Here is a 20,494-nt window from a genome sequence, read left to right as displayed (position 1 = left end):
GGACAAACGCGCGCGGCATAGCAGAAAACCAGCGAGAGGCAAACGACAAGGCAGGAGGACCTACCCTCCTCCACCGCCTCCTGCTCACCTCCACCGCCATGCAGGCCCGGAGACACGCACACACATGCGCGCTCTGGGAGGGTTCTCATCGACGCAAGGAGCGAATGTACTTGACGTGCTGCGCGTCCGACTCTTTTTCCTTGTGAGCTCTCTCCGTCATCATCGTCATCCACTGCGGCAGTTGCAGCGCCTCCTGTTTGCAAAGGAGCTTGTCCCTGGTGTGCGCGAGGCGACTAGCGATGGGCGTTCCTACCGACAGCTCCATCGACTTCTGCCGGGCCGCTGCCACTTCGGCAGCCGTTGGCAGCGGCATCGGAACGCTGTACGCATGTAGATCGGCGGTCATCATCTCCGGGGTTACCTCGGGCATCTGCTGCTGCGCGTGGAAGGCCTCCTCCTCATGGCGCAAGGCCAGCTCCTCGCTTGAGGTGGTCAACTCGGCCTGCAGGCGCTGCTCAAACACTTTCTGCGCAGCCGCGTCCAGCGCCCCCTCCGCCTCCGTGAGCTCATCGCCCACCGTGTACACAAAGGGCACGACCACGAGTAGCGCGGATGCGGCGGCGGTCGGCGGAGCGCGCACCCCTCGCTGGGGTGCCCCGCGATCCCCATTGTGGCGGGCGCCACCGCCACGGCGGTGCTGGAGCTTGTCAGAGCTGGCACGAACCACAACACGCGCATCGCTGCACTTCAGCACCGCGCAAGGGCCGCGCGCCGCCTCGCAGTTCACGGGAGGGTTCACCACTTTCACCAGCGAGTACGGAGTGTCGGGGTCAATGGGCGCCGCCGTCACGTGCGCATCAGTGGGCAAGGATAGGTCAGTGAGGCGGCGCAGCATCGCCTCGATTCTGACCATGTCGTGCGGGTTGCGCACTTGCCGCTCCGGGGCGCTGACGAACACGTACTTGCCTTCCACCATACCAGGCATCGGTTCCAAAGCCGCAATGGGGACGGAGAGGCGCACAATCTGCTCGGTGCATTCGTACCGGGAGATGTTCACCGCGCCCCGTTCGAGACGGCGCCGCTTTGGGGTCCCGTTCAATGAGCCCGTCGTCGCGCTGCCAACGTGAGCGGAGTCGCTACGTTCATCGCCGATGTCGTCGTGTGTGCGCTCGGAGACGCGATAAAGCTCGCACTCCACCACAACCTTCTTGGCAGAGAGCGGATCGAGATCCACGACGCGCACGACCTTGTCCGTGAGCACCTCTTCCCCCGCCACCTCGTCGCATGCGACAGGCTGCGCCAGATAATACACGCCATGCAGCATCAGCTTCGCGGCCGCAAACTCGGCGCTGTCCAGTGCGGCCCCATCCGCGGCACCGTCGTCTCTACCCTTGCAGGTCAGCATGAGCGGCACAGCCTGCGTGATGTTGCTTGTCAGGGCCTGAATCATGCGCAGCCCGCCATCCGTCACCAGCACATGCTTGCCACTAGGCAGCCGAACAAGGTTGCGCACCTCGCTGCGGTCCACGACATCTACGTGGTTGCTCACGAACGTGCCGTACGCCCCCTCTATCTCCTGGAAAAACGTCGGCACCTCCATGTCCACAAACTCGATGCCCGGAAAGTCATCCTCTGCGAAGAGCGGCGGCACGCACTTGGTCGCGTCGACGATCTCCACCCGGGTGCCGGGCCGAAAAAGGCCCTGCGCCGCTGCTTTGCGCTGGTGGTGCAGCGACCGCTGCAGCTCCGCCTTGACCTTCTTCTTCTGGGACTCGACACCAGTGAGAAGCTCGCCAAGAAGCCTCGCCCGCAGTTCGCGCTCGCGGCGCTTGCACGCTGCACAGATCAGTGTCCGGTGGGCCAGCGAATGGCCCTGCTCCTGTGCCTCAAAGCACGACACCGTAAAGAGGCCGAGGCACCGCGCGCACTCCGTCTCGTACGACACGGCGCACGGTAGCGCTGCGTCGCCGCAGACACCCTTGTACACGTGGCGCACCACCGCGTAAATGGGCTCGAGCGTTTCCTTGTTCATCCCCAGAAGCTTCTCGTGCGAGCATGGCAGCTGCATCTCGACCACCTCGAAGCAGTTGCACGGAGCACCGCACTCCAGCAGACACTTGTGACCGCAGGGGAGGGAGGCGCCGCACGCGTACGAGCACGTCAGATGGCTCTCGTCGGGGTGACACGTACGCGTGCACACGTGATCGGGACGACGACACGCGTACAGACTCAGGCAGAGCCGTTTGCAACAGGGCTCCATGCGTGCAAGACCGTACTCGAGCTGCCGCTGGTTTGGGTGCCGGCTGCAGCACAGAGGGATCGTGGGACCCACAAGGGAGGGAAAGTACGCGGCCGCCGCCTCCATGGCCGCCTGAGTCGTCGTAGTGGCGTCGTAAGAGACAGCCGCGCGGACGTCCTCCAGCTTGGCGACGAACATCTTGTACCACTTTGCCTGTACCTGAGGCGCCATCCACCCTGCATCGGCGCACAGCACAAACGCGTCCAGCGCCGCCCCCATGGCCTCGGAAATCAGGAGCTCCTCACTTGCCTGAAGCGGCGCCGAAAGGTTTAAATTGCGCGGCAGCGCGTCCATCAAGTAGAAAACCGCCCGATACCGGTACTTGGTGTGGTCTCGCTTGTTCAGCGCAGGCAGCTCGTGATGGGCTAGAAGAATCGGGCACTCCTTCATCTCCGCCTGAGCGCTGTGCTGCGCGAACTCCTGCTGGCACATCGCCTTCCACGAGAATGGCACAAGAATGGCAATGTGCCGCGACTCCACGCCGTGGAGGTGCATCCACTGAACCAGGTGTATTATCTTACGCATCCCCTTTGGCGCCCCGGCATCGCGAGTGATCTGCTGATGCGTCCACAGCCACAGCGGCGATTGCAAACCCATCGAAAAGGCACGCTGACGCGACTCGGCACCGGCTTTGCCGTAGAAGCAGCGTGTAATGAAGTCCTCTGCTTGAGATGCGAGAGGCGCAATGCCCTCATAAAGGCTGGAGCCGGTGTGCGAAGTCATTGATGGAGAGGAAGACAGGCCGAATGCGCCCACGAGGGTGCCCAGCGTGTGGATGAACCGGCTTCGCTCACTGTCAGGAAGGATTGATAGGGAAGGGCGATGATGGTGAGGAGAGTGGGGGGGGGGGGGGCAGCAAGCACTGTGACTCCTCGCGCAACGGCAATGACCGCACAGAGCACACGATCTCCTTTTTATTTTTCTTTCGCGCTCTTCCTCGGCTGCTGCGAGAGCGTCGGTGAATCGAGTCGTGGCGGCAGCGGCGCACGAGGACGGCAGTGCACCAAAAAAGAAATGCATCGAAGGCAAAGATGGCAACGTGGGCAGGGGGGCAGAGAGCATGCCGTCACATGAGCGAAAGAAGGGGGAGAGAGGCGTTGCTGCCTTGGGCCAGTGCCTCATGCATGACACCAACGCCGCCAAAAAGGAATTACTGGGAAGAGACGGCAGCCATACGCAAGCGTACGTGCAGCCTACCTCGCCCTCCTGTTGCTCCTCCTTTCGTCGTTCCCTCGGTCCACCCCTCAGCCAGCCACCATTGTCTCTACGCGTGGGCGGCAGCTTGAACGAGGCGCAAGCCTGGCGCGATCGATGGTGCATCTACCCCCTCGAGCGGTGGCGTCCCCTCACCTTTTCAGAGATGCCGCCGTACACATTTCTTTCTCGTATGGCGCGGTAGTGGTGGAGGGAGACGGTCACGAACAGCAGTGGCCGCCCTCTGTTGTTGTTTTTCTGCTTTCTTTGATGATGTGTGCGCTTACATCCATCCGTGCGTGCAACGGCGCTCAAGAACCGCTGTACAGCCTGGCCTCTTCTTGTTTCCCGCCACCCTACGACGACGGAAGCGAACGCCTCGGTGAGAGAAAAAAAAAACTAATAAAGCCGGAGTGAAAACTGAAATCCGCGACACGCACACACATACGCGACAAAATGAAGGACAGAAACGTCCTTTGCGGCGGCCAAGAAGACTCTACACGGTACACGGTGGAGAAAACCATGGACGAGAACGCAAAGAGATACGCGGGCAGGAGGAGGGATGTGCCATCATGAACACGCATGCGCACATCGCCAGGCCTTCTGTCGGCATCCACGCAAAATCCGCTAAAAAGAACGAAACAGTCCCGAAGCGAAAGCTGGAAGGAAAGCGGCCGTCAAGCGCACAGGCACACAGGGGATACTCACACGAGCATCAACTCTGCTTGGCATGTGTCGTGCAAGCAAAGCAGGATACAGTGAATTAGTAAGGAAAAGAAGAACACACAACGCAACGAAGCCAAGACACGCACGTACCCACCCACGCAGCCAAGCTCTTCGAGCCCACAAGAGCAGCACAAAACGCGAACGTAGGAGGGCTGGGCCATAAAACGAGAGAGACGGAAGGAGGGAGGGAGGGAGAACACGCACACCCCCATTACAGCAGGATGCACCTCACCTTCCGCCGCATCGAATACTCGCGCTGAATGGCTGTCTTCGCTACCCTCCCCTCTCTTGCGCCGAGGCAGTAGCCTTTTTTGCAATGCGCCAGCAACGGAGTCGGAGATCAACAAGCGATGGGGCTGGGGCGCTCGTTTCTAAACAGACAGCGAGGAGGAGCGCTGTCAACTGCTGGGGTAGCACAAGAGGAAAGTTCGTGCCTTACCACGCACCCAAGCCCAATGGCAACGCCGTCTCAGCCTCCGTGAACGGCCGCGGCCCGCTTGATATGTTCACGCCGCCCCACAGTGGCAAAGGGGGACTGAGTAGTGGAGTTGGGCCCGGTCAGCTGCGTCGCACTCGAGTGGTCGCGAAGGGACACGACGGAGACGATGTCCTCCAGCGGCTGCTCAGCGCTTGCGAGGTGTTCGGACCGGCGTGCGCAGTTGTCCCTCTCCTCGCGCACAATGCCCTGCACGTGTTCCAGCTTCCGCAGTAGGTCCTGCACGTAACCCTCGGCGCGCTCTGCATGCCCCTGTAGGTCGTCCAGATGCTGCGTCTTGAGCGCCAGCGCGCCGCGCAGGCGCACCACCTCCGCCTCAAGTGCCGGCATGTCCTCCTCCATTGCGTTGAGCTCGACAGGCATTTCTGGCAAAGAGCGAAGGCCCTCCGATGATGGAGGAGGCGCTGTCGGCGGCGCCGCAGCTTGTGGTTGTGGCGGCACCGCATCGGCAAGCTCTTGAGCGCTGCCTTGCATCTCGAGCATTTTCCTGAGCCTCTGATTATCGCAGTGCAACCACTCTATCCGGTCCAAGTCCCTCTGCCTAATCTGCTTTTGGCTTGCATGCAAGTCGCGCACGTCCATGGCGGACCGAAGCATTTGGCGTCGATCGCGTTCCAGCCTCTCGCGCAGCTCCGCATTCTCTTGCTGCAGCGACTGCACCACGGCCTCCAGCTCTGCCACCGAGCGCGACGACGCCACTGTACTCTGTTGGCTAATGACCGCGCCACTGGAAACCGCGCCGTCCCGCCTTGCAAGAGCGTCGATGTCGGCAACTGTCAAGGGCACAGCTGTGGGGATCGCATGCGCCGCATCAAAAGCGCCAGCACCGCTGCCGGCCGTGGTGCGCATCTCTTCCAATGGCAGGGTGTAACGCTCCGTGCTCGCCTCGCACCGAGGGCACAGGGACATCGTCGTCAGCCGCCCGCAGGCATTGCATCGGTAGAGGCTGCTCATGGTGAGGACGCGCGAAGACAGGAGGATGTGAGAACGATGCAGTCAATCATGCAGGCATCTAGTTCGACTCTCAGTGGCAGAACCGCTCGTGCGCGAGAGCGTGTATGGCAGCGAGAGAGCGTCGCACACAACGAGTATGTCAGAGCAGACCGCGAAGTGGAGTTGTTTCGGACGAGCAACAAAAACGAAAAGGATGGACCCGAGAGACCCGAACGATGTCGATGTGTTCAACTCCACGCCCGGTCGATCAGAGCACGTTGATGGGGAGAGGCCACAGAGGAACGAAGAGAAAACACAGGGCAAAGATGAGGTTGGGCGGTGGGGGCGCAAGAGGAAGAACATCACCTAGCGACGAAAAATATGGTCGCCCACGTGCGTTTGTGTGTACGCCTGTCAGCTGCCCACACATGTCGTCGTTGTTGCGCAACACCGAATGGGGCGGGTTGGCGAGAGGACGCCGAGAAAGAGGAAAAGAAGGCATAGCGAAACCGAAGAGAGAAAGAGAGACGAAGGTTTGATACACGGGGGGAGGGGCGAAGAGGGAAACGCCGGCAGCAGCGCACTGACCCGGGTGAGGCATCGGTCCATGTCGTGGCCCGCGTCGTGCAGCGATGAGTCGTGCACAGTAGCTGTTTGTTCGTGTTGTTAATGCCCTCCCTCCTGGCATATTCGGCAAACTCCGCTGTAAGCCGCCTGCGTATTCTTTCGTTTCGCTGTCACCGGAGCTTTTCGTTCGCAGGTCTGTAGCCCGATAGGCGCGCGCGTGGTTCGGCAGCGTGACAGAGCGCGGCATACACAAAGAGCTGGGAAGAGAGGAGCCGTGCGCGTGTCACGCCGTCTCCTCAGCGCCCTGGACAGCAAGCACGCGTGTTGCAGAGGTCACACAAAAGTTCAGCAGACCTCTCCGGCCCCCCCATCCGTTCCGCCTCTCTCCCTCTCACGCGGTGTAGAACAAGTAGACGAGGTAGAAGATGGCGAAAAGCACCATCAGTATCTGATACGCAGTGCGGATACGTCCATCGGTGCGAAAGGTTTCAAGCTCCTTCCAAATAGTTGTCGCATCAATCAGCAGCGAGCGGTGCTGTGTAACGTGGAGGTCGTATGCAAGCTCTATGCTGCCAGCCAGTAGAAGCATCCACGAGCCAGTTAGAACACACTGCAGAGAAGCGAAGCATCGCACCGCGGCCTCGGCAATGATGAGAGGGTTGACCATGTGCTCTAGCTCTAGTGCGTTCGTCATAGAATCCGCGTACTCCTCAAGCAAGGCGAGGTGCATCACGCACAGCGCCATCGCTCCGGACTGGAGGATGAAAGCGAGTACCCACGACACGGTGACGCTCATAAAGTGGCCACACAGAACCATCAGGAACGAAGCATGCAGCAGCACAAACAGCATGGCGCGCTTCCGTTCTCTACCTGTGTGGTGACTGCGGTCCGTGATGAGCACCGGAATCCACTGAAACTGAAGCCGGAAGGCATCAGTGAGACGCTCGGTGCTGCTCATCGGCGGTGGGGGTACGCTGCTCGCGCCACTTTTCGTTCCTACCGAAAAAGCCTGGGAAAGATGAGTGAAAAACCGTCGAAGATGCACGCGCTGTGTGCTTGCGCGCTGATCTGTGCTCGTGTGCGCGGGCGCGTGATGAGGGTATACGAGGAAGACGAAGACGCTAACGAAATGGGAGAGCGCACAAGGCAAGAGCGGCACGCAGCAGAGAAAGATTGAGCGAAGGCAGAGTTGAACACGTCATATGGGAAATGGATGCAAAAGAGGAGCAGCGACTGAGTGTACCTTCGCACTCGGCGCGCGACGCTCACGACATGAGGTGCGGCCGTCATCTCGCAAAGCAGCGCGCGCGAGTTCGTCTGTCGACGCGCGCGTTTCTTGAAAGCACCGCCAACCTGCGTACCGTTAGCTCTCGTAGGTCTATGGAGCGCACTAAAGTGCAGTTTAGAAGGCACAGCACACCCTCGCCTTGGCTTCTCGGCGATGATCAAACGGTGGGAAATGCGGGCGGCGTAAGCTGGCGTGTCCCTGCCTCTTCGTGTTGATACCGCTTGCTGCAGGCGTCCACAACACGAGGACGCACAAACACATTCCACATACCCCAAGCGGCAGGCGCCACCTCAAGAACAGCGAAACAAGCGAGAGAAAGAGATACACAACGGGTCTTAGTAACAGGCTCGTCTACAACAGAAACAATAAGAGCCACTCAAAACAGCCCACCAACAGTCCGAACTCTGCTGCCGCGCGTGGCTGCACGATGCCCACCCTCCACCACCGCAGCCCTCTCGCTCCCTCCGTTCCTTTCTAGGAGTTCGATATCTAAAGCCACAAGCGCCGGCGACGCTCGTGGTATCACCCTCGCCACTAAGTGCACTCCTTCCTCATCACGCGCGCTCAGAGAGACGAACACGCTGACAAGGCAGCCGCTCCCCAGCGCGTCCTCTGCCGCGGCATGCGACTCCTCTTGCTAGGCTTTTCGCATGGCGAGCCCCAGACGCGCGTGCGCATGCGACGTTAGAAAGCAAGCGAGCGAGAGAGAGACTGCACGCGAAAAAAAAAATTACATGTCTAGCAACATCCCCCGCACCTTGAATGCATCCTTCTGGTAAGTTGCAGTGGCACTTTAGCCACCGTAATTCGTGACTATGGAGAACACCATGGAAAGCATCAGTACAATAATCATAACCACATCAACACCTATGAAGATGAAGCCTTCCCGCTCGTACTGCGATACTTCGCGCCATAGATTTACGGCGTCGACGTACAGCTTCCTCTGTCGTACGCGGAAGAGAGTTACGATAAGCACCGTGGCAAAGAGGAACGTGCACACAAAACTGCGCAAGAAGAGCGCCTGGATCAGCTGCACCGCGCGCAGCGCGATGTAGGCATCGAGCAGCGGGTTGCAGGCCCGCTCACACTCCATCGAGCTCATGCTCTTGTCACTGTAGTCGTTGATGTTGAAGGCATATATCATTATCAAGATGGTCATGACGACCTGCAGAACCGTGGCGGCGATCCAGCCGCTGATAAAGTGGAGGAGATTCCCGCCGAACGCGATAGCGCTGAGAACGTATACAAACAGAAACATGTAGGCCCTCTTGCGGTCTGTCGCGGAGTGCTGCGAAGGGTGGCGGAGGGTGTGCAACACCTCCTTCTGGCTCTCGATTACGCGCATCCTGGCGACGGACGACCAATTTTGGATGTCGAAAGGGAGAACGGCGGAACGAGAGAGAGCGACTCCGTGCAGAAAAAGGACACGAAAAAGCGAAGCGGAGCCGATGAAGCGCACAGAGGGATACGTGGCACGTCAGAATGGAAATGGCGAGCAGGCAGGCCGGCAAGAAGGCAAAGAACACGTCGTCACGGTATGAAAAAAAAGGCAAGGGAATGCCAGTTTCACGCGTTACAGCAACGCGGGAGACGACTGTGATGAGAAGATGGAGGCCCACGCACACACGCACAAAAAAAAAAGTGAGGCTCACGCAAAGCGGGGGGAGGAGGGCGGCGGCACAAAAGGAGTGAGCCCGCGAGTGAGGACGTCGATCGATCCAACTTACCGAAATGGCACGTGGAGGCCTACGGGCATATAGATGTAAAGACCGCTAGCGGTGCACTGACGGAGCGCTGGAGGGCTGTGCTTCACACACAGACGCGCACTGGGCGCCCTTATCTCTCGTTCTCGGCCGCTGGTTGCTCAAAGAACAGAGCTGGCTGCGTCCTCTCGCCTTTCTCGAAGTGTGGGCCTGTGGAAGACGAATGCGCGTCTGCTTGCGTGTTGGTGCCTGCTGCGTGTACCGGGAGGTGGATACGGTCGTGTTAGTGAGCTTGTGGGGCTACTGCAAAAACAGGAGAGAGGCGGGGGTAGTGCGCCAGTGCAGGCGTCATGATAGCGCATGTGCAGCAAGAGCATCACGTATGCAGGCGCAGGCCGGCACAAACGCCAGCAATGCAACAGCGGTGACGCGGGGTGTGGGGGGATGCAAAACGCGCGTATGGTGGCGTGCCACACCGCTCATCGGTAAAGTGAGGCGGGAGAGAGGGGCGGATAAAAATATGATGAACATCGGCAAAGGTGCTAGAAGCTGTGAGGGGTGGAGGGGGCGACGGGCGGCGCACCGTCCTTCTTGCCGCTACGTGCAACGGCAAGTGTGTCCACGTGCCCTCTCGCTAAGCTGCTGAGAGGGCCAATCAAAGAAATCAAAGAGGTTCGACGGTGTCTGTATCGCACAGGCAGGCTGGCTCTGGTTCTATCCTTCATTATAGCGGGGCAGCACACGTTTCGAGCCGCGCGAGAAGTTCCCCCTCCCTGCGAGAGTGAGTAAGGCGGCACTCAGTAAGACCAGACAAACAAACAGCCAAAGCCATGGAGGCCGGCCGTCTCGCACGGCACCTTTTCAGTGCTTTGATGGGCGTAGCGCGAGCTTCTGCTTGAGGTGTTCGGCAAGGGAGAGGAGGCTGCAACGGCACGCGCGATCGCTTGGCGCGCCGCACTTGTCTACAAGAGCCTCCGCCCCCCCCCCCTTTCCACACTCCAGCGACGATGTGTGGCGCCTCCTCAGTCGGCTGCAGTCGTGCCAGCCTCCGTCAGTGTCGCGTACGCCTCCACTACAGAGCTGTGAAAAGCCCACCACGTTATACTCCGCGCTGCGGTGGCCGCTAGCTGTAGTCGCGGGTTCACGGCAATAGCAACCGGCACATCGCTGTCCTTCGACTGCAGCTCATACAGAAGTCGTCCTTGTCGGGTGGAGGCCGCCGAGTTGGACGGGCACCCGGCATATACGAGCAGATGCCGGCCTCCGGTCATGGACGAAGTGAGCTGCAGAATGGGCGAGGCCGCCTGGTAAGGGAAGGCGTGCTGTGCGCCGATGGCGTCGGCAGAGCCGACAAAGTGCCGCCTCGCGTCGCCGTGAAAGTAGTTCGCCACCGCCTCGCCGCGCAGCCAGTCGTATACCACAACCTCACCACTCGACGATGTGAGCAGCAGGCGACTCGCATCGGCGCTAAACTCGAGCCCTTTGCATCTCGTCAGCGACGTCGACGTGGTAAAGACATGCTTGTTCTCGAGCACGGCTAGCGGTGCCCGGAAGAGGCTGCGTCGATCGAATAAAACGATGCGGTGGTCGTCGCCGATGGCGATCCGATGGCCGTCTTGGCTAAACTGCAAGCAGGCTCTACTGCCTACAATGGACCGCTCCGGCGTGGCCGCAATGCAACCAGAGATGAGAGGGTGAAAGAGGGCTAGCCGACCTTTGGCCACCACCACGGCACCGAGCACGTCTGTTGCCGGGCACTGGGCAAGGGTGGAGTACACTGGCGTGTTCGCCACTGGCAGCATCTCCGACTCGGCGTCGTTGATGTACGCCATCTCGCCGAAGAACTGCGATGTCTCCGTGTTCAGGAGGTGCAGGTGGCCATCCAGGTGAAACCGCGGCGCGACACACACGACACTGCTGGAATGGGTGTAACGGACGTTGTGCACGCCAAACGCGTCGCAGATAATCACGTCCGTGTTCGTCATGTTGCCCACATCGATGAGTCGGACGGCGTCGTCCGTGTGCGCCGACACGAAGTGAAGGCCGTCGAAGGAGAAGTTCATCGCGGTGGGCCGTGGTTCGTTGATGCCTGTGTAGAACATGGACGCCACCTCTATCGGTACTCCGTCCACAGCAGCCGAGCCAGCAGCTACACCGCTGGAGGTGAAGGGAGGGCTCGGGGCGGCGGAGCTGCTCATCTATGGTGCTCAACGGCTGATGATGCCTGAACTGTTTCGTTTCCGTTCAATGATCGATGCAAAGGTGTGCCTCCCCTCCCGTCACATGCGCCGCTGTGCTTGTGTGTGTGTGTGTGGGGGGGGGGGGAGTGGGTTAATGAGTGGGTGGGCGTGATTAGAAGAGTGATAGCGAAAAGGCGGCGTTTGTCGGGGATGGGTGGCCCTCAAATGTATCGACTCCGCTGTTTATGGCTGTGATCTATGGACTCTGTGCGCGTAGATGGGGGTGCAGGGGTGTGCGGGATCGCTCACCCTCCGCATTTAACGGTGCACTTGGCACGCATGTACTCACGTCAAAAGCCGCACATGGGGACGGAGGGCGGCCAAACAGTGGAGTTGAGGAGCAAAGAACATGTTAAACAGAGTAGAGCGGCGGTATCGCTTTTCGAGAGATGAGGAGCGCTCAGCAGTGCTGAAGCTCACTGACGAGCCTCGCACATTGGCGTAGACGGCGCAGCCGTCCCTCCATTCCCACCCCCTCCCGGCCTTGTTCGGTGTCCTCAACGCGTAAAGGGGTGCAAAAGCCTCGTTGCGTGTGGGTGTGCACCACTATGGTGATGTTCTGAACGCAACAGGTGGGGGAGGAAATGTGCAGGCGCAGCCGTGGAGTGTACACACACACACAGAGAGAAAGAGACGCGGAGAGCACAGTGACGCATGCGGATGGCCGGCATTCCTTTTGTATGTATTCCTGTGCGCTGGAAACAGCTTATACCCGTATCGCTCTCGTCCAGCGCATCCTTAGCATTCCCACAGGATGCCGAGTCCAACGGCAGCGGACAACAGCTAAAGAAGGCACACAAACTCACGCAGACTATCACCCCTCGCAGCGACCCTCCTCCTCCTCCGATAACGGGAGTCCGAGGTGCACGAGCGTAAGCGGGTAGAGCGTCACCTTCTTCGCATCCACCAACATCGACTGCAGAGCAGAAGCCCCCCGCGTCGACGCCGCCGACACCGTCATCGACTCCGTCCGGGAGACGTGCTGGTGGATCTCGAGCGCCATGCGTATCAGCCGCTCGTCCGCCTCGGAAACGTGCATCCAGTATGCAATCAGAGGGTCCAGGTAGATGGTCGACAAGAGGTGTTTGTGCTCCGCGTGGGACAGAATAATGCGCATGCGTAAAAGGGCACGGATGGTGTATTTGCGCCCCAGCAGTAGCCGTGTACCCACCACCGCCCACACCCGCTGCAGCAGGGCGCAGTGGCGGTACAGCGGGTACACTAGCGCGCGGCGCGCAAACGCGACGCATGCGTCGTAGAGTGTGTCCGCCGGGTCGAGGTAGGAGAGGGCCGGGCTCAGTTGTGTGAGGTTCCACAAGGACTCGCTGCAGCCGCTGCCCTCCGTCACGAGGTCGTCGTAGGCCTCGCTAAAGAGGAGGTCCGCCGTCAGCGCCTCCACCTCTGCCGGCGAGGGAGGAAAAAGCAGCCGCGGCAGCTTTACGCGCATCAACACCTCCGTCTCCTCTCGAGTAAACTTCAGCGACGGGCACACTCGAGGAATCGCCAGCCGCGTACGCGGCCCAGGCGGCGCAGCAGCATTAGCGGCCGCTTGAAAAGACACAGAGGCGGCTGGTGCGGCTGCCGCCGCCTCTGATGCTGTCGGCTCTCGCTCGTCGTCGACAGCAGGATTCAGCTCCTCGATGAGCGGCTTCTTGAAGTCGGCAACGTTGCCGCTCCACACTGTGACCGGTCGCGCATCGTCGCCTGGGAGCAGCGTCGTCTCCTCCTCTTCCAGCGGATCTGCCCTGCCCGCGCCCAATTCAGGGATACTCGCGAACATCACCGACAACGACGCCTGCTCCTCTCCCGACCCGGCAGCGTTGCCGTGCAGAGCATTTTCAAAGTCCCTAATGTGGGCAGGGACGTACCGCAACACCTGCGCCACCTCCCCGTCCGAGTCCTCAAAGGCAAAAAGCAGCGCATCTACGTCAAAATCGGTCATCTCAGCAGCGAGGCGCAATCGCCGGCGCTCTTCGCGCGTGGTGCACTCAGGATTATCGCGCAGACTCACCACCTCGCGCACAACATCTGCATCGAGCTTCTGGAAGAGTCCGCTGAACGCGTTTGCGAAGCCGTAGCTGCACTGCGCCGCCGGCGCCAGGCTCTCGCTCCGGTCCGCGGCGCTGCCAATCGCCGTGGCATCCGGCAAGGATTGTATGTACTCGGTCTCCTCCAGCTCCTCACCCACGCCAGTGGCGTCGTCGCTCGAGTTGGCGACGCTGAGGACCTGAATAAGCGAAGCACGCTGCTTCTCTGTCGCGATGAGGTAGGCCGGGTTATCGAGCTTCGTGAAGACCTCCGCCGGGTTTGCTTTTGGAAGGTACACCGTGAGCACGTTCGCCTCCAAGTCGTACGTAGCCCGCTCTCCCTTGCCCTCCTGCAGGCATTGGTCGAAGCGCAGGCGCAGGTAGTACGGGGAGCAGTAGAAGGTGAACTGCGTCTCGTGGATGTCAAACACGGCGTTCGTCACCTTGCAGATGGCGGAGAGGACGAGGCGAATGACGACAAAGCCACCCTCCTGGCTGCACTCAAACACCGGTGTGATCATCGGCAGGGAGAGCCGAGGATGGCGGCTCACGAAAAGACGGCAGCGTCAACCGTGAAGGGAGCACGCCCACGCCCAAATCTGTGTGTCCGTCGAGGGTGGAGGAGTTCGTGCTCAACAAGCCAACACATTCGATCGCTGTAGAGCGAGAATGTCGTCACGCTGAGTCGCGGAGAGCAGGAAAAGAGGGGAGTGAGAGCGAGGGAGGCGGGAAGGTGGATGGCGGACGTGAAGAGACAGAAAGCAGTGAAGGCAAAATGTCACCAACAGTTCACCGCGGTGCCGCGCGAGTAACTCATGTCCGGCGCATTACGCGTGTGTGTGTGTGTAGGAGAGGGGGCGGGGTGGGCTGGTGAATCACTCCCAGCACCGCGCATGCACGCCCATCAAGCGCTACCCTAAGCTTTTCCTTCACGACTGTGACGATTCCCACACGCGCAGAGGCACTCCTTTGAGTCGATGGCGCCGTACACATCCGTAGAGACCCGCATAATCAGGGCGTCACCACCACCGCACCGCTTGCCTTGCAGTGCTTCGCTGGGCAGACAGCCCCCCCCCCCGGGTGGGGGGGGGGGGGACAAGCGCGCCTGCATGCCGTCCCCTGCGAAGGGTAGCAAGCGCATTCTTATCGACCTTGCCTCTGCCCCACTACAGCGGTCATGCACCGCCGCGCTGCAGGAGTGCGATTTCCTTTTCCACAGCCGGATTCCTGTGGTCTTTTGAGAAGTGCACAGCGGCCTTGAAGTCCGCTAGCGCCGCCGCGCGGTCGTTAAGTGCCTTGCTTGCCAGCCCTCGCCTGTAGAGCACCTTGACCTTGAGGTCCTCTGGGAGCGCTATCGCAGCGTCCTGCAGCAGCATCGTCGCCACCGCACGCGCCGCGTCGTACTCGTGCATGCGGATGCACACCATCGCCACGTTTGCGCGAACAATCTGCTCCGTCGCGACAGCTTCTGCGTCGGCAGCACCAAGGACAGACGTAACCTCGATGCAGTCCTGATAACCACGCAGCGCATCCTCGAAGCGGCCCTCTTGGAAGGCAATGTTCGCGTTCTGCTTCAAGACGTTCAGCAGTTCCAGAGCCCTGGCTTTGTCCGCTGCTGGGCACGGTGATTCGACAGGGAGCGAGATGGGTGCCTGAGGTGGGGGTGTTGAGGCTTGTGCACCAGCAGCGACAGCGGGGGGCTGCACAGGAGACTCGGACACATGCGCTTTTCTGTCCGGGATGGCGGCACTATTCTGGCTCAGCTGCCTGTAGGCAGCGTAGCTGAGAGCACACAGCAAGCCGCCGATCACCACCGTTACACAAGCCACCTGCGTTTGGCGTGCGTTCATCGTCGCCGTCTTTTTTCAGAGAGTGTTCTCACAGGCCTTCGCGTCCTTGCGTATGTGCGCCGTGTTGGCGGATGTACTTCTGTGGTGAGAAAGGATGCGGGAAAAGGGAGGGCGTGCGCCGCGACGCGGACGATGAGCAGCCAAAAAAAAAAAGAGAAAAGGAAGGGAGAGCACTGTCCACATCGCAAGAGAAGGATCGTTGCAGAGGGCATGGGCACGTGTCGCGAGGCGCAACTTTCCTTTTTCGTCCCTTACACAAGAGCACGGCTTCAGGATGAAGTGCGTGGTCAACAGCGGGCTCCGCACACATGCACACACACACACAATCACTCATCAGAACCGCCTGCCGTCCAGCCCTGTCACAGTCGGAGCTGGCCCACAGGAAAGCCACGCGGCAATTCGTGACCTCCGTGCAAAATGTGAAAAGTGGGTACGGGCGAAATGCCTCCGCGCCGGCACAGAGCACGCAACAGCTGCAGACCCAGCCCCTTCGTCCTCATCCCTCGAGGTTGAGACGCGGCGCGAAGGGCCGCGAGTGACCGCTTTTATTGCGCCGTCTTCTTCTCTCTGAAGTGCGTCTGCTTGATGTCTGTTTCAAGGGAGCGCTGCCCACCTTCGTTCTGTGGACTTGCAACCCTTCTTCACACGCACGCACGCAACCACAGAAAAGCCGTCGCACCATCGCACGCCTCAGCTGTCACACCAACAGAGAGGCACGGGCAAAACACAGACACAATCACAAAGCCAAGTAAACGGGACAGGCGTTCGTCGCAAGAAGCACAGCACAGGGAGACGACGGCACGCAGGAGTGATGCGCGCATGCAGCACGGCACACCAACAGGGAGAAAACGATTCTATGCGTTCTAATGCCGGGGAGACGGGCAGACGGGAAAAAAAAAGGAGATAAGGAAGAGTGCGGAAAGACAGATGGAGAGGGGGGTAGTTGTGGTTGTCGTGGCATGGGCAGATCCATGTCAGTCCGGGAACACCATGAAAAGGCAAGACGGTGGAGAGGGGGGCTAATGAGAGAACATGCAGCGCACCATAATGGGAGGAGACGATAGGCTTCATTTGCCATGACGAGAGCCAACACGATACAGACGGAGGGAAGAGTGAGGTGAAGAGAGGAAGGATGGAAGGATAGGATCGGCAGCGGGAGATGGAAGAGGCAGCAAGGCGTTGGTGTGCGCTGGAACTGGCAGGTCTGCGCAGTTTACGTGGAAGCAAGCAATATCGTCCCTTCTCTTTCATGCTTTCCTCTCGTCGAGCGACGCACCCACCTTGCGCCCTCACCTCCTGGCCAACCCTCCCGGCGCGCCTATGCAACTGTGCGTCTTGTACCCTCTCGCTCTCTGGTGGACACCTCCCCTTACGTGCGAGGGCGCTTAAAGAGCAGCACGTGGGGTTCTGGCTTGTGAATCATGTAGTGCACCCACCCTTGCGACTGCTGGACGCCGAGCTGGCGCCACTCCATCTCACTCATGAGGCGGCTCGTGGGGACGAGGCGGGCAAGATCCTTCGGGAGAATCACGTGACGGTACTCGAACACATCATCGTAGTACTTGTCGCTGTACAGAATCTTGCACTGCAGCTTCTTAATAATGATGAGTGCCTCGCGCTGTCCGTTCGCGTCCAGGGAGAAGAAATCCTGCGCGGGTTTCGCTGGCATAATGAACTGCAGGCGAGGGGGGAGGGGCGAAAGTGAAAGGTGCGATCCGGTGCGTCTGTTTGTGTGTGTGTGTGTGTGTGTGTGTGTGTGTGTGCTGGAAGAGAAGAGGTGCGCCTTAGACAGCGCACGCAGCCTGTCTATCCCGGCGTGTATAAAAGAAAGCGGAACGGGAGGCAACGCTGTGCTGCGGGGTAGTGCGAGCCACACTCGAACACACAGAGAGACACAGGCAGTGGGGGAGGGGGGAGGGGCACACCGGTGAGTATATTGATGGCAAAGGCGGTGTGACGACAAGAGTGAAGACCAAAGGCCAAAGGAAAACAACGGCTGCCGAGGGCCTCGCAGAAGCGAGAGACAGAGGCGAGGAGGGAGACGGGAGGAGGTCGGCGGCGGCAGCAGAACGATCCGACGCGCCGACACGTGCAAGAGACGGCGAAAAGGAAATCGGGGGTGGGGGCACGAGTGAGTATGCGATGGGCACAAACGCATTGTGCACAAGCGTTGTGTTTATGGTTGGCAAGAAAGGCGAGGGGCGTGACGAAAAAGAAGCAGAGAAGTGCGGCGGCTCATTCGGAAAGGCGAGGGAGACGCAGCATGGCCAACAAAGCCTCAACAAATCGGGCGTCTGCGACGCTTGCGTGCCACAGTCGGTCGCCGCGGTGAGGCGAGGCATCGGTCCACCTAAGGACACTTCTATAAGACGAGAGAATGCACAGCGAACCGAGTCGCAGATGCCGACGTAAAGATAGCCGGAAGGGAGATCTCTGTGCGCACTTGACAGCGAAGAGCACCCCGTGTGCTTAGGTGCGGTGTAGATGTGGTCCATTGCCCACCCCCGCCCCCACCCCAAGATGAGGCGCCCATCAAATCATGGCATCAGCCCGCCCACACGCGCGCGCTCGCCAAGAATGCGCGCTCCACCGGCGCCATTTTCTGTGCTCGTTTGTTGTCTTCACCTCGCTGCTGAACCTCACAGTGTGTGGGTCACGGCGCGTCGCTCGGGAGGAAAAAGCCGGAAAAAAAAAAGGAAAGTCGCACTGAAGATCGCCGGCGCAGACAGGCACACACCCGCGAGCACCGAAAACGTACAAAGAGAGGGAGGGAGCGGGCGGGATGGGCAAATGAGGCGGGAACGGAGGAAGGGATAACAGCGGCGAGCGGAGCAGAGCACCGCCTCCGCACAGGCACGCGCAGGGCATCAAAACGCAGCGAAACAGGGCAAAACGCTCATCACTTCTCTGGGCAGCTTCCAGGTGACCGTCTACTCCAAATACCATCTCCCCGCGCTCTCCCGTGCCCACACGCACGCGTCAGCCTCACAACAGAGCGGGCTGGGTAAAGAGAAACGGGAAAAGCGGGGAGGAGTGAGTGCAGGAGACACACCGGATACCGCGGCGGCCCTGTCGGTACGCTCTTCGCTCGTCTATTAAATGGATGTGTGCAGGGTGTGTGTGAGTCAAGCAAACGGCGATCTAGGGAGAAGGGAAGGGCGAAGGGCACGGGCGATTGGCCGAGTGCGACGATGTGCAGCAACCGTTCAACAGCTTCGGTTGCGTATGTGGTCTCGCTTGAAGCACGAACAGAAAGCAGCCAATGCACACGTGCGCAAGCAGGGCTCAGCGCATCTTGGGGCACGCCTCACCTCACGTCAGCTCACACCCTCCTCCTCGCCAAACTCGCCCGCCTGTCCTCGGCTGCAGTTCTATGGGAAAGAAAAACGAGCGCGGAAAGCACGCATCACCTCAGGTAGTGATCTACTTGGCCGACTTCTTCTTGGCCGTCTTCGTCACCGACCGCCTTGGCTTCGTCTTCTTTGCCACCTTCCTGATCTTGCGCTTGGCGCTCTTGGGGATCTTCACCGTCCCGTTCTTCTTCAACTCCGCCCACAGCTGGGCCACCTTGCGCTGGCGCTGCTTCATGGGCAGGTGCAGGAAGCGGGGCGCGTACTCCTTTTGGAAGCGGTTATACGCGTCGAGGGCAGGGTACGTTACACGACGCGCGCGCTCCTCGAACATCTTCCGCTCCGGCGTAGAGAGCTTACTGTACATCTGTGCCGACTTCCTCGTAGGGTTCTTAACGCCCTTAAGCACGCCAGTCTCGCCCAGGTGCTTCTGGAAGAGTGAGAAGGGGCTCGCCCGACGAAGCGTGAAGCTACGGCGCAGCATGACGGGATCTGCGTCTACGAGTACGAGTGTGCGGCTCTATGGAGAAGAGGGTGGAGGAGAGGGTGGAGGGAAGAGACTGGTGCAGTGGCGAAGACGTATGTATGCGCCCAGATGAGTTTGCGTGTTGGAGGGGTGCGCTTACCGTTGCGATACCCTATGCAGTGCGCTGTATGTGTGTGTGTGTGTGTGTGTGTGTGTGTATGACGTATTCTCTCTTGTTCGCTCGCTTTTCGAAGGCTGTATGTGGATGATGGTGATGTGTTGCTGCTGTTTGTTGGCGGGAGGCAGTGGGATGTGGGGTGGGGAGTTCCCCTGAGGTACGCGTGTGTCGCTTGAGTGAGAGAAAGTTCCGTGTTGTTGTTTGGCGGCGGCGCGTTCCTTTCTGTCGTGCTAAGCGGTCACTGCAGTGCAAGCAAGTGCGGGAGAGAAAGTGAGAGAGACAAGACGGCGCCGTCGGCTAATCTGATGAAGCGAGAGCCAAGAACGCACCGGTATGCGTATGTGTTGGGACGGTAGAAGACAGGAGCAAAGGCGGGAGTAAAAGGGGCACAGAAGGAAAGCGAGAGGAACGCCATCAGAACAGGACGTTAATGGGAGTGTGTTGGCGTACGCGCTGCCCAAGCACGTACACGCCCGTGCCGCACACCACACAGCAGCGACACGCAGGCCCTCAACAAATGTGTATACTCTTCTGATAAGACGCGCGGTGCACACTTGGAAAAAGTGAAGGTGACGTGGTCGTGTTTCACAGGCACAGACACATCAACGCGACTGAGCTGAGGTACTTTCGATATTATCATGAACGTGAGCATACGAGCGAAAGCCGCCAGCGCATACAGGACGCGCAGAGACATCCCACGGTGTGGAGCAGGTACGGCTGGCGTCTCTGCACCGACACCTGTGCTTACGTGTCGTTTCTCGAGTGTGCGTGGGTACCGGTGTCGACGCGATCCTATAACTTCATCGTATACATTTACGAGTCACCGAAGAGGCGAGAGACAAAGGCATCCTTTCCTTTTTCAGCGTGCGCGCGAGTGGGTGTGCAAGGGGGAGGGGCTTTCGTTGCCGGCGCCACATCAACGGCAAGTCAAAACCGGACCAAGTAAAAGGGTGCTCTCACACCGATGACGCTCGACAGCTTGGAAAGGGAGGATGTAGCATAGCCGAAACGAGGGTAAGAGAGATGTCAATAGAGAGGGAGAGAAGCCGCCGCCGCCGCCGCCGATGAGCACACGTCAAAACGACGAGAGGAGGCAGAGAGAAAGAAAACAAATTATGGAAACCACGAAAAAAGGGGGTGGGGCGCGTGTAGCAACGTGCAGGTCCGTCTGGCCATC

The 20,494-nt window shown here is 59.8% G+C and overlaps 9 protein-coding genes across 9 annotated transcripts; all 9 read right to left on the bottom strand.

Moving 5' to 3' along the window:
- Positions 1-145: 145 nt before the first annotated feature.
- On the bottom strand, positions 146-2,896 carry LINJ_32_4010 (conserved hypothetical protein; the record flags this gene model as incomplete). The annotated part of the gene is made up of 1 exon (XM_001468036.1): positions 146-2,896. The coding sequence occupies one exon, from the start codon at positions 2,894-2,896 to the stop codon at positions 146-148; it is 2,751 nt and encodes a 916-aa protein (XP_001468073.1).
- A 1,792-nt stretch (positions 2,897-4,688) lies between these two features.
- LINJ_32_4000 (hypothetical protein, unknown function) lies at positions 4,689-5,564 on the bottom strand (the record flags this gene model as incomplete). The annotated part of the gene is made up of 1 exon (XM_001468035.1): positions 4,689-5,564. The coding sequence occupies one exon, from the start codon at positions 5,562-5,564 to the stop codon at positions 4,689-4,691; it is 876 nt and encodes a 291-aa protein (XP_001468072.1).
- Positions 5,565-6,606: 1,042 nt separating this feature from the next.
- Positions 6,607-7,173, bottom strand: LINJ_32_3990 (conserved hypothetical protein; the record flags this gene model as incomplete). The annotated part of the gene is made up of 1 exon (XM_001468034.1): positions 6,607-7,173. The coding sequence occupies one exon, from the start codon at positions 7,171-7,173 to the stop codon at positions 6,607-6,609; it is 567 nt and encodes a 188-aa protein (XP_001468071.1).
- A 1,123-nt stretch (positions 7,174-8,296) lies between these two features.
- LINJ_32_3980 (conserved hypothetical protein) lies at positions 8,297-8,848 on the bottom strand (the record flags this gene model as incomplete). Its single annotated transcript, XM_001468033.1, has 1 exon — positions 8,297-8,848. The coding sequence occupies one exon, from the start codon at positions 8,846-8,848 to the stop codon at positions 8,297-8,299; it is 552 nt and encodes a 183-aa protein (XP_001468070.1).
- Positions 8,849-10,228: 1,380 nt separating this feature from the next.
- On the bottom strand, positions 10,229-11,308 carry LINJ_32_3970 (conserved hypothetical protein; the record flags this gene model as incomplete). The annotated part of the gene is made up of 1 exon (XM_001468032.1): positions 10,229-11,308. The coding sequence occupies one exon, from the start codon at positions 11,306-11,308 to the stop codon at positions 10,229-10,231; it is 1,080 nt and encodes a 359-aa protein (XP_001468069.1).
- Positions 11,309-12,260: 952 nt separating this feature from the next.
- LINJ_32_3960 (conserved hypothetical protein) lies at positions 12,261-13,994 on the bottom strand (the record flags this gene model as incomplete). Its single annotated transcript, XM_001468031.1, has 1 exon — positions 12,261-13,994. The coding sequence occupies one exon, from the start codon at positions 13,992-13,994 to the stop codon at positions 12,261-12,263; it is 1,734 nt and encodes a 577-aa protein (XP_001468068.1).
- A 654-nt stretch (positions 13,995-14,648) lies between these two features.
- LINJ_32_3950 (conserved hypothetical protein) lies at positions 14,649-15,323 on the bottom strand (the record flags this gene model as incomplete). The annotated part of the gene is made up of 1 exon (XM_001468030.1): positions 14,649-15,323. The coding sequence occupies one exon, from the start codon at positions 15,321-15,323 to the stop codon at positions 14,649-14,651; it is 675 nt and encodes a 224-aa protein (XP_001468067.1).
- A 1,369-nt stretch (positions 15,324-16,692) lies between these two features.
- On the bottom strand, positions 16,693-16,992 carry CKS1 (cyclin-dependent kinase regulatory subunit; the record flags this gene model as incomplete). The annotated part of the gene is made up of 1 exon (XM_001468029.1): positions 16,693-16,992. The coding sequence occupies one exon, from the start codon at positions 16,990-16,992 to the stop codon at positions 16,693-16,695; it is 300 nt and encodes a 99-aa protein (XP_001468066.1).
- Positions 16,993-18,746: 1,754 nt separating this feature from the next.
- Positions 18,747-19,157, bottom strand: LINJ_32_3930 (putative kinetoplast DNA-associated protein; the record flags this gene model as incomplete). Its single annotated transcript, XM_001468028.1, has 1 exon — positions 18,747-19,157. The coding sequence occupies one exon, from the start codon at positions 19,155-19,157 to the stop codon at positions 18,747-18,749; it is 411 nt and encodes a 136-aa protein (XP_001468065.1).
- Positions 19,158-20,494: the final 1,337 nt, after the last annotated feature.

The sequence above is a fragment of the Leishmania infantum genome, chromosome 32 (assembly GCF_000002875.2).
Source record: "Leishmania infantum JPCM5 genome chromosome 32".
Taxonomy (NCBI): domain Eukaryota; phylum Euglenozoa; class Kinetoplastea; order Trypanosomatida; family Trypanosomatidae; genus Leishmania; species Leishmania infantum.
The sequence above is the reverse complement of the archived record's forward strand: the minus strand, read 5'-3'. Positions and strand labels throughout refer to the sequence as shown.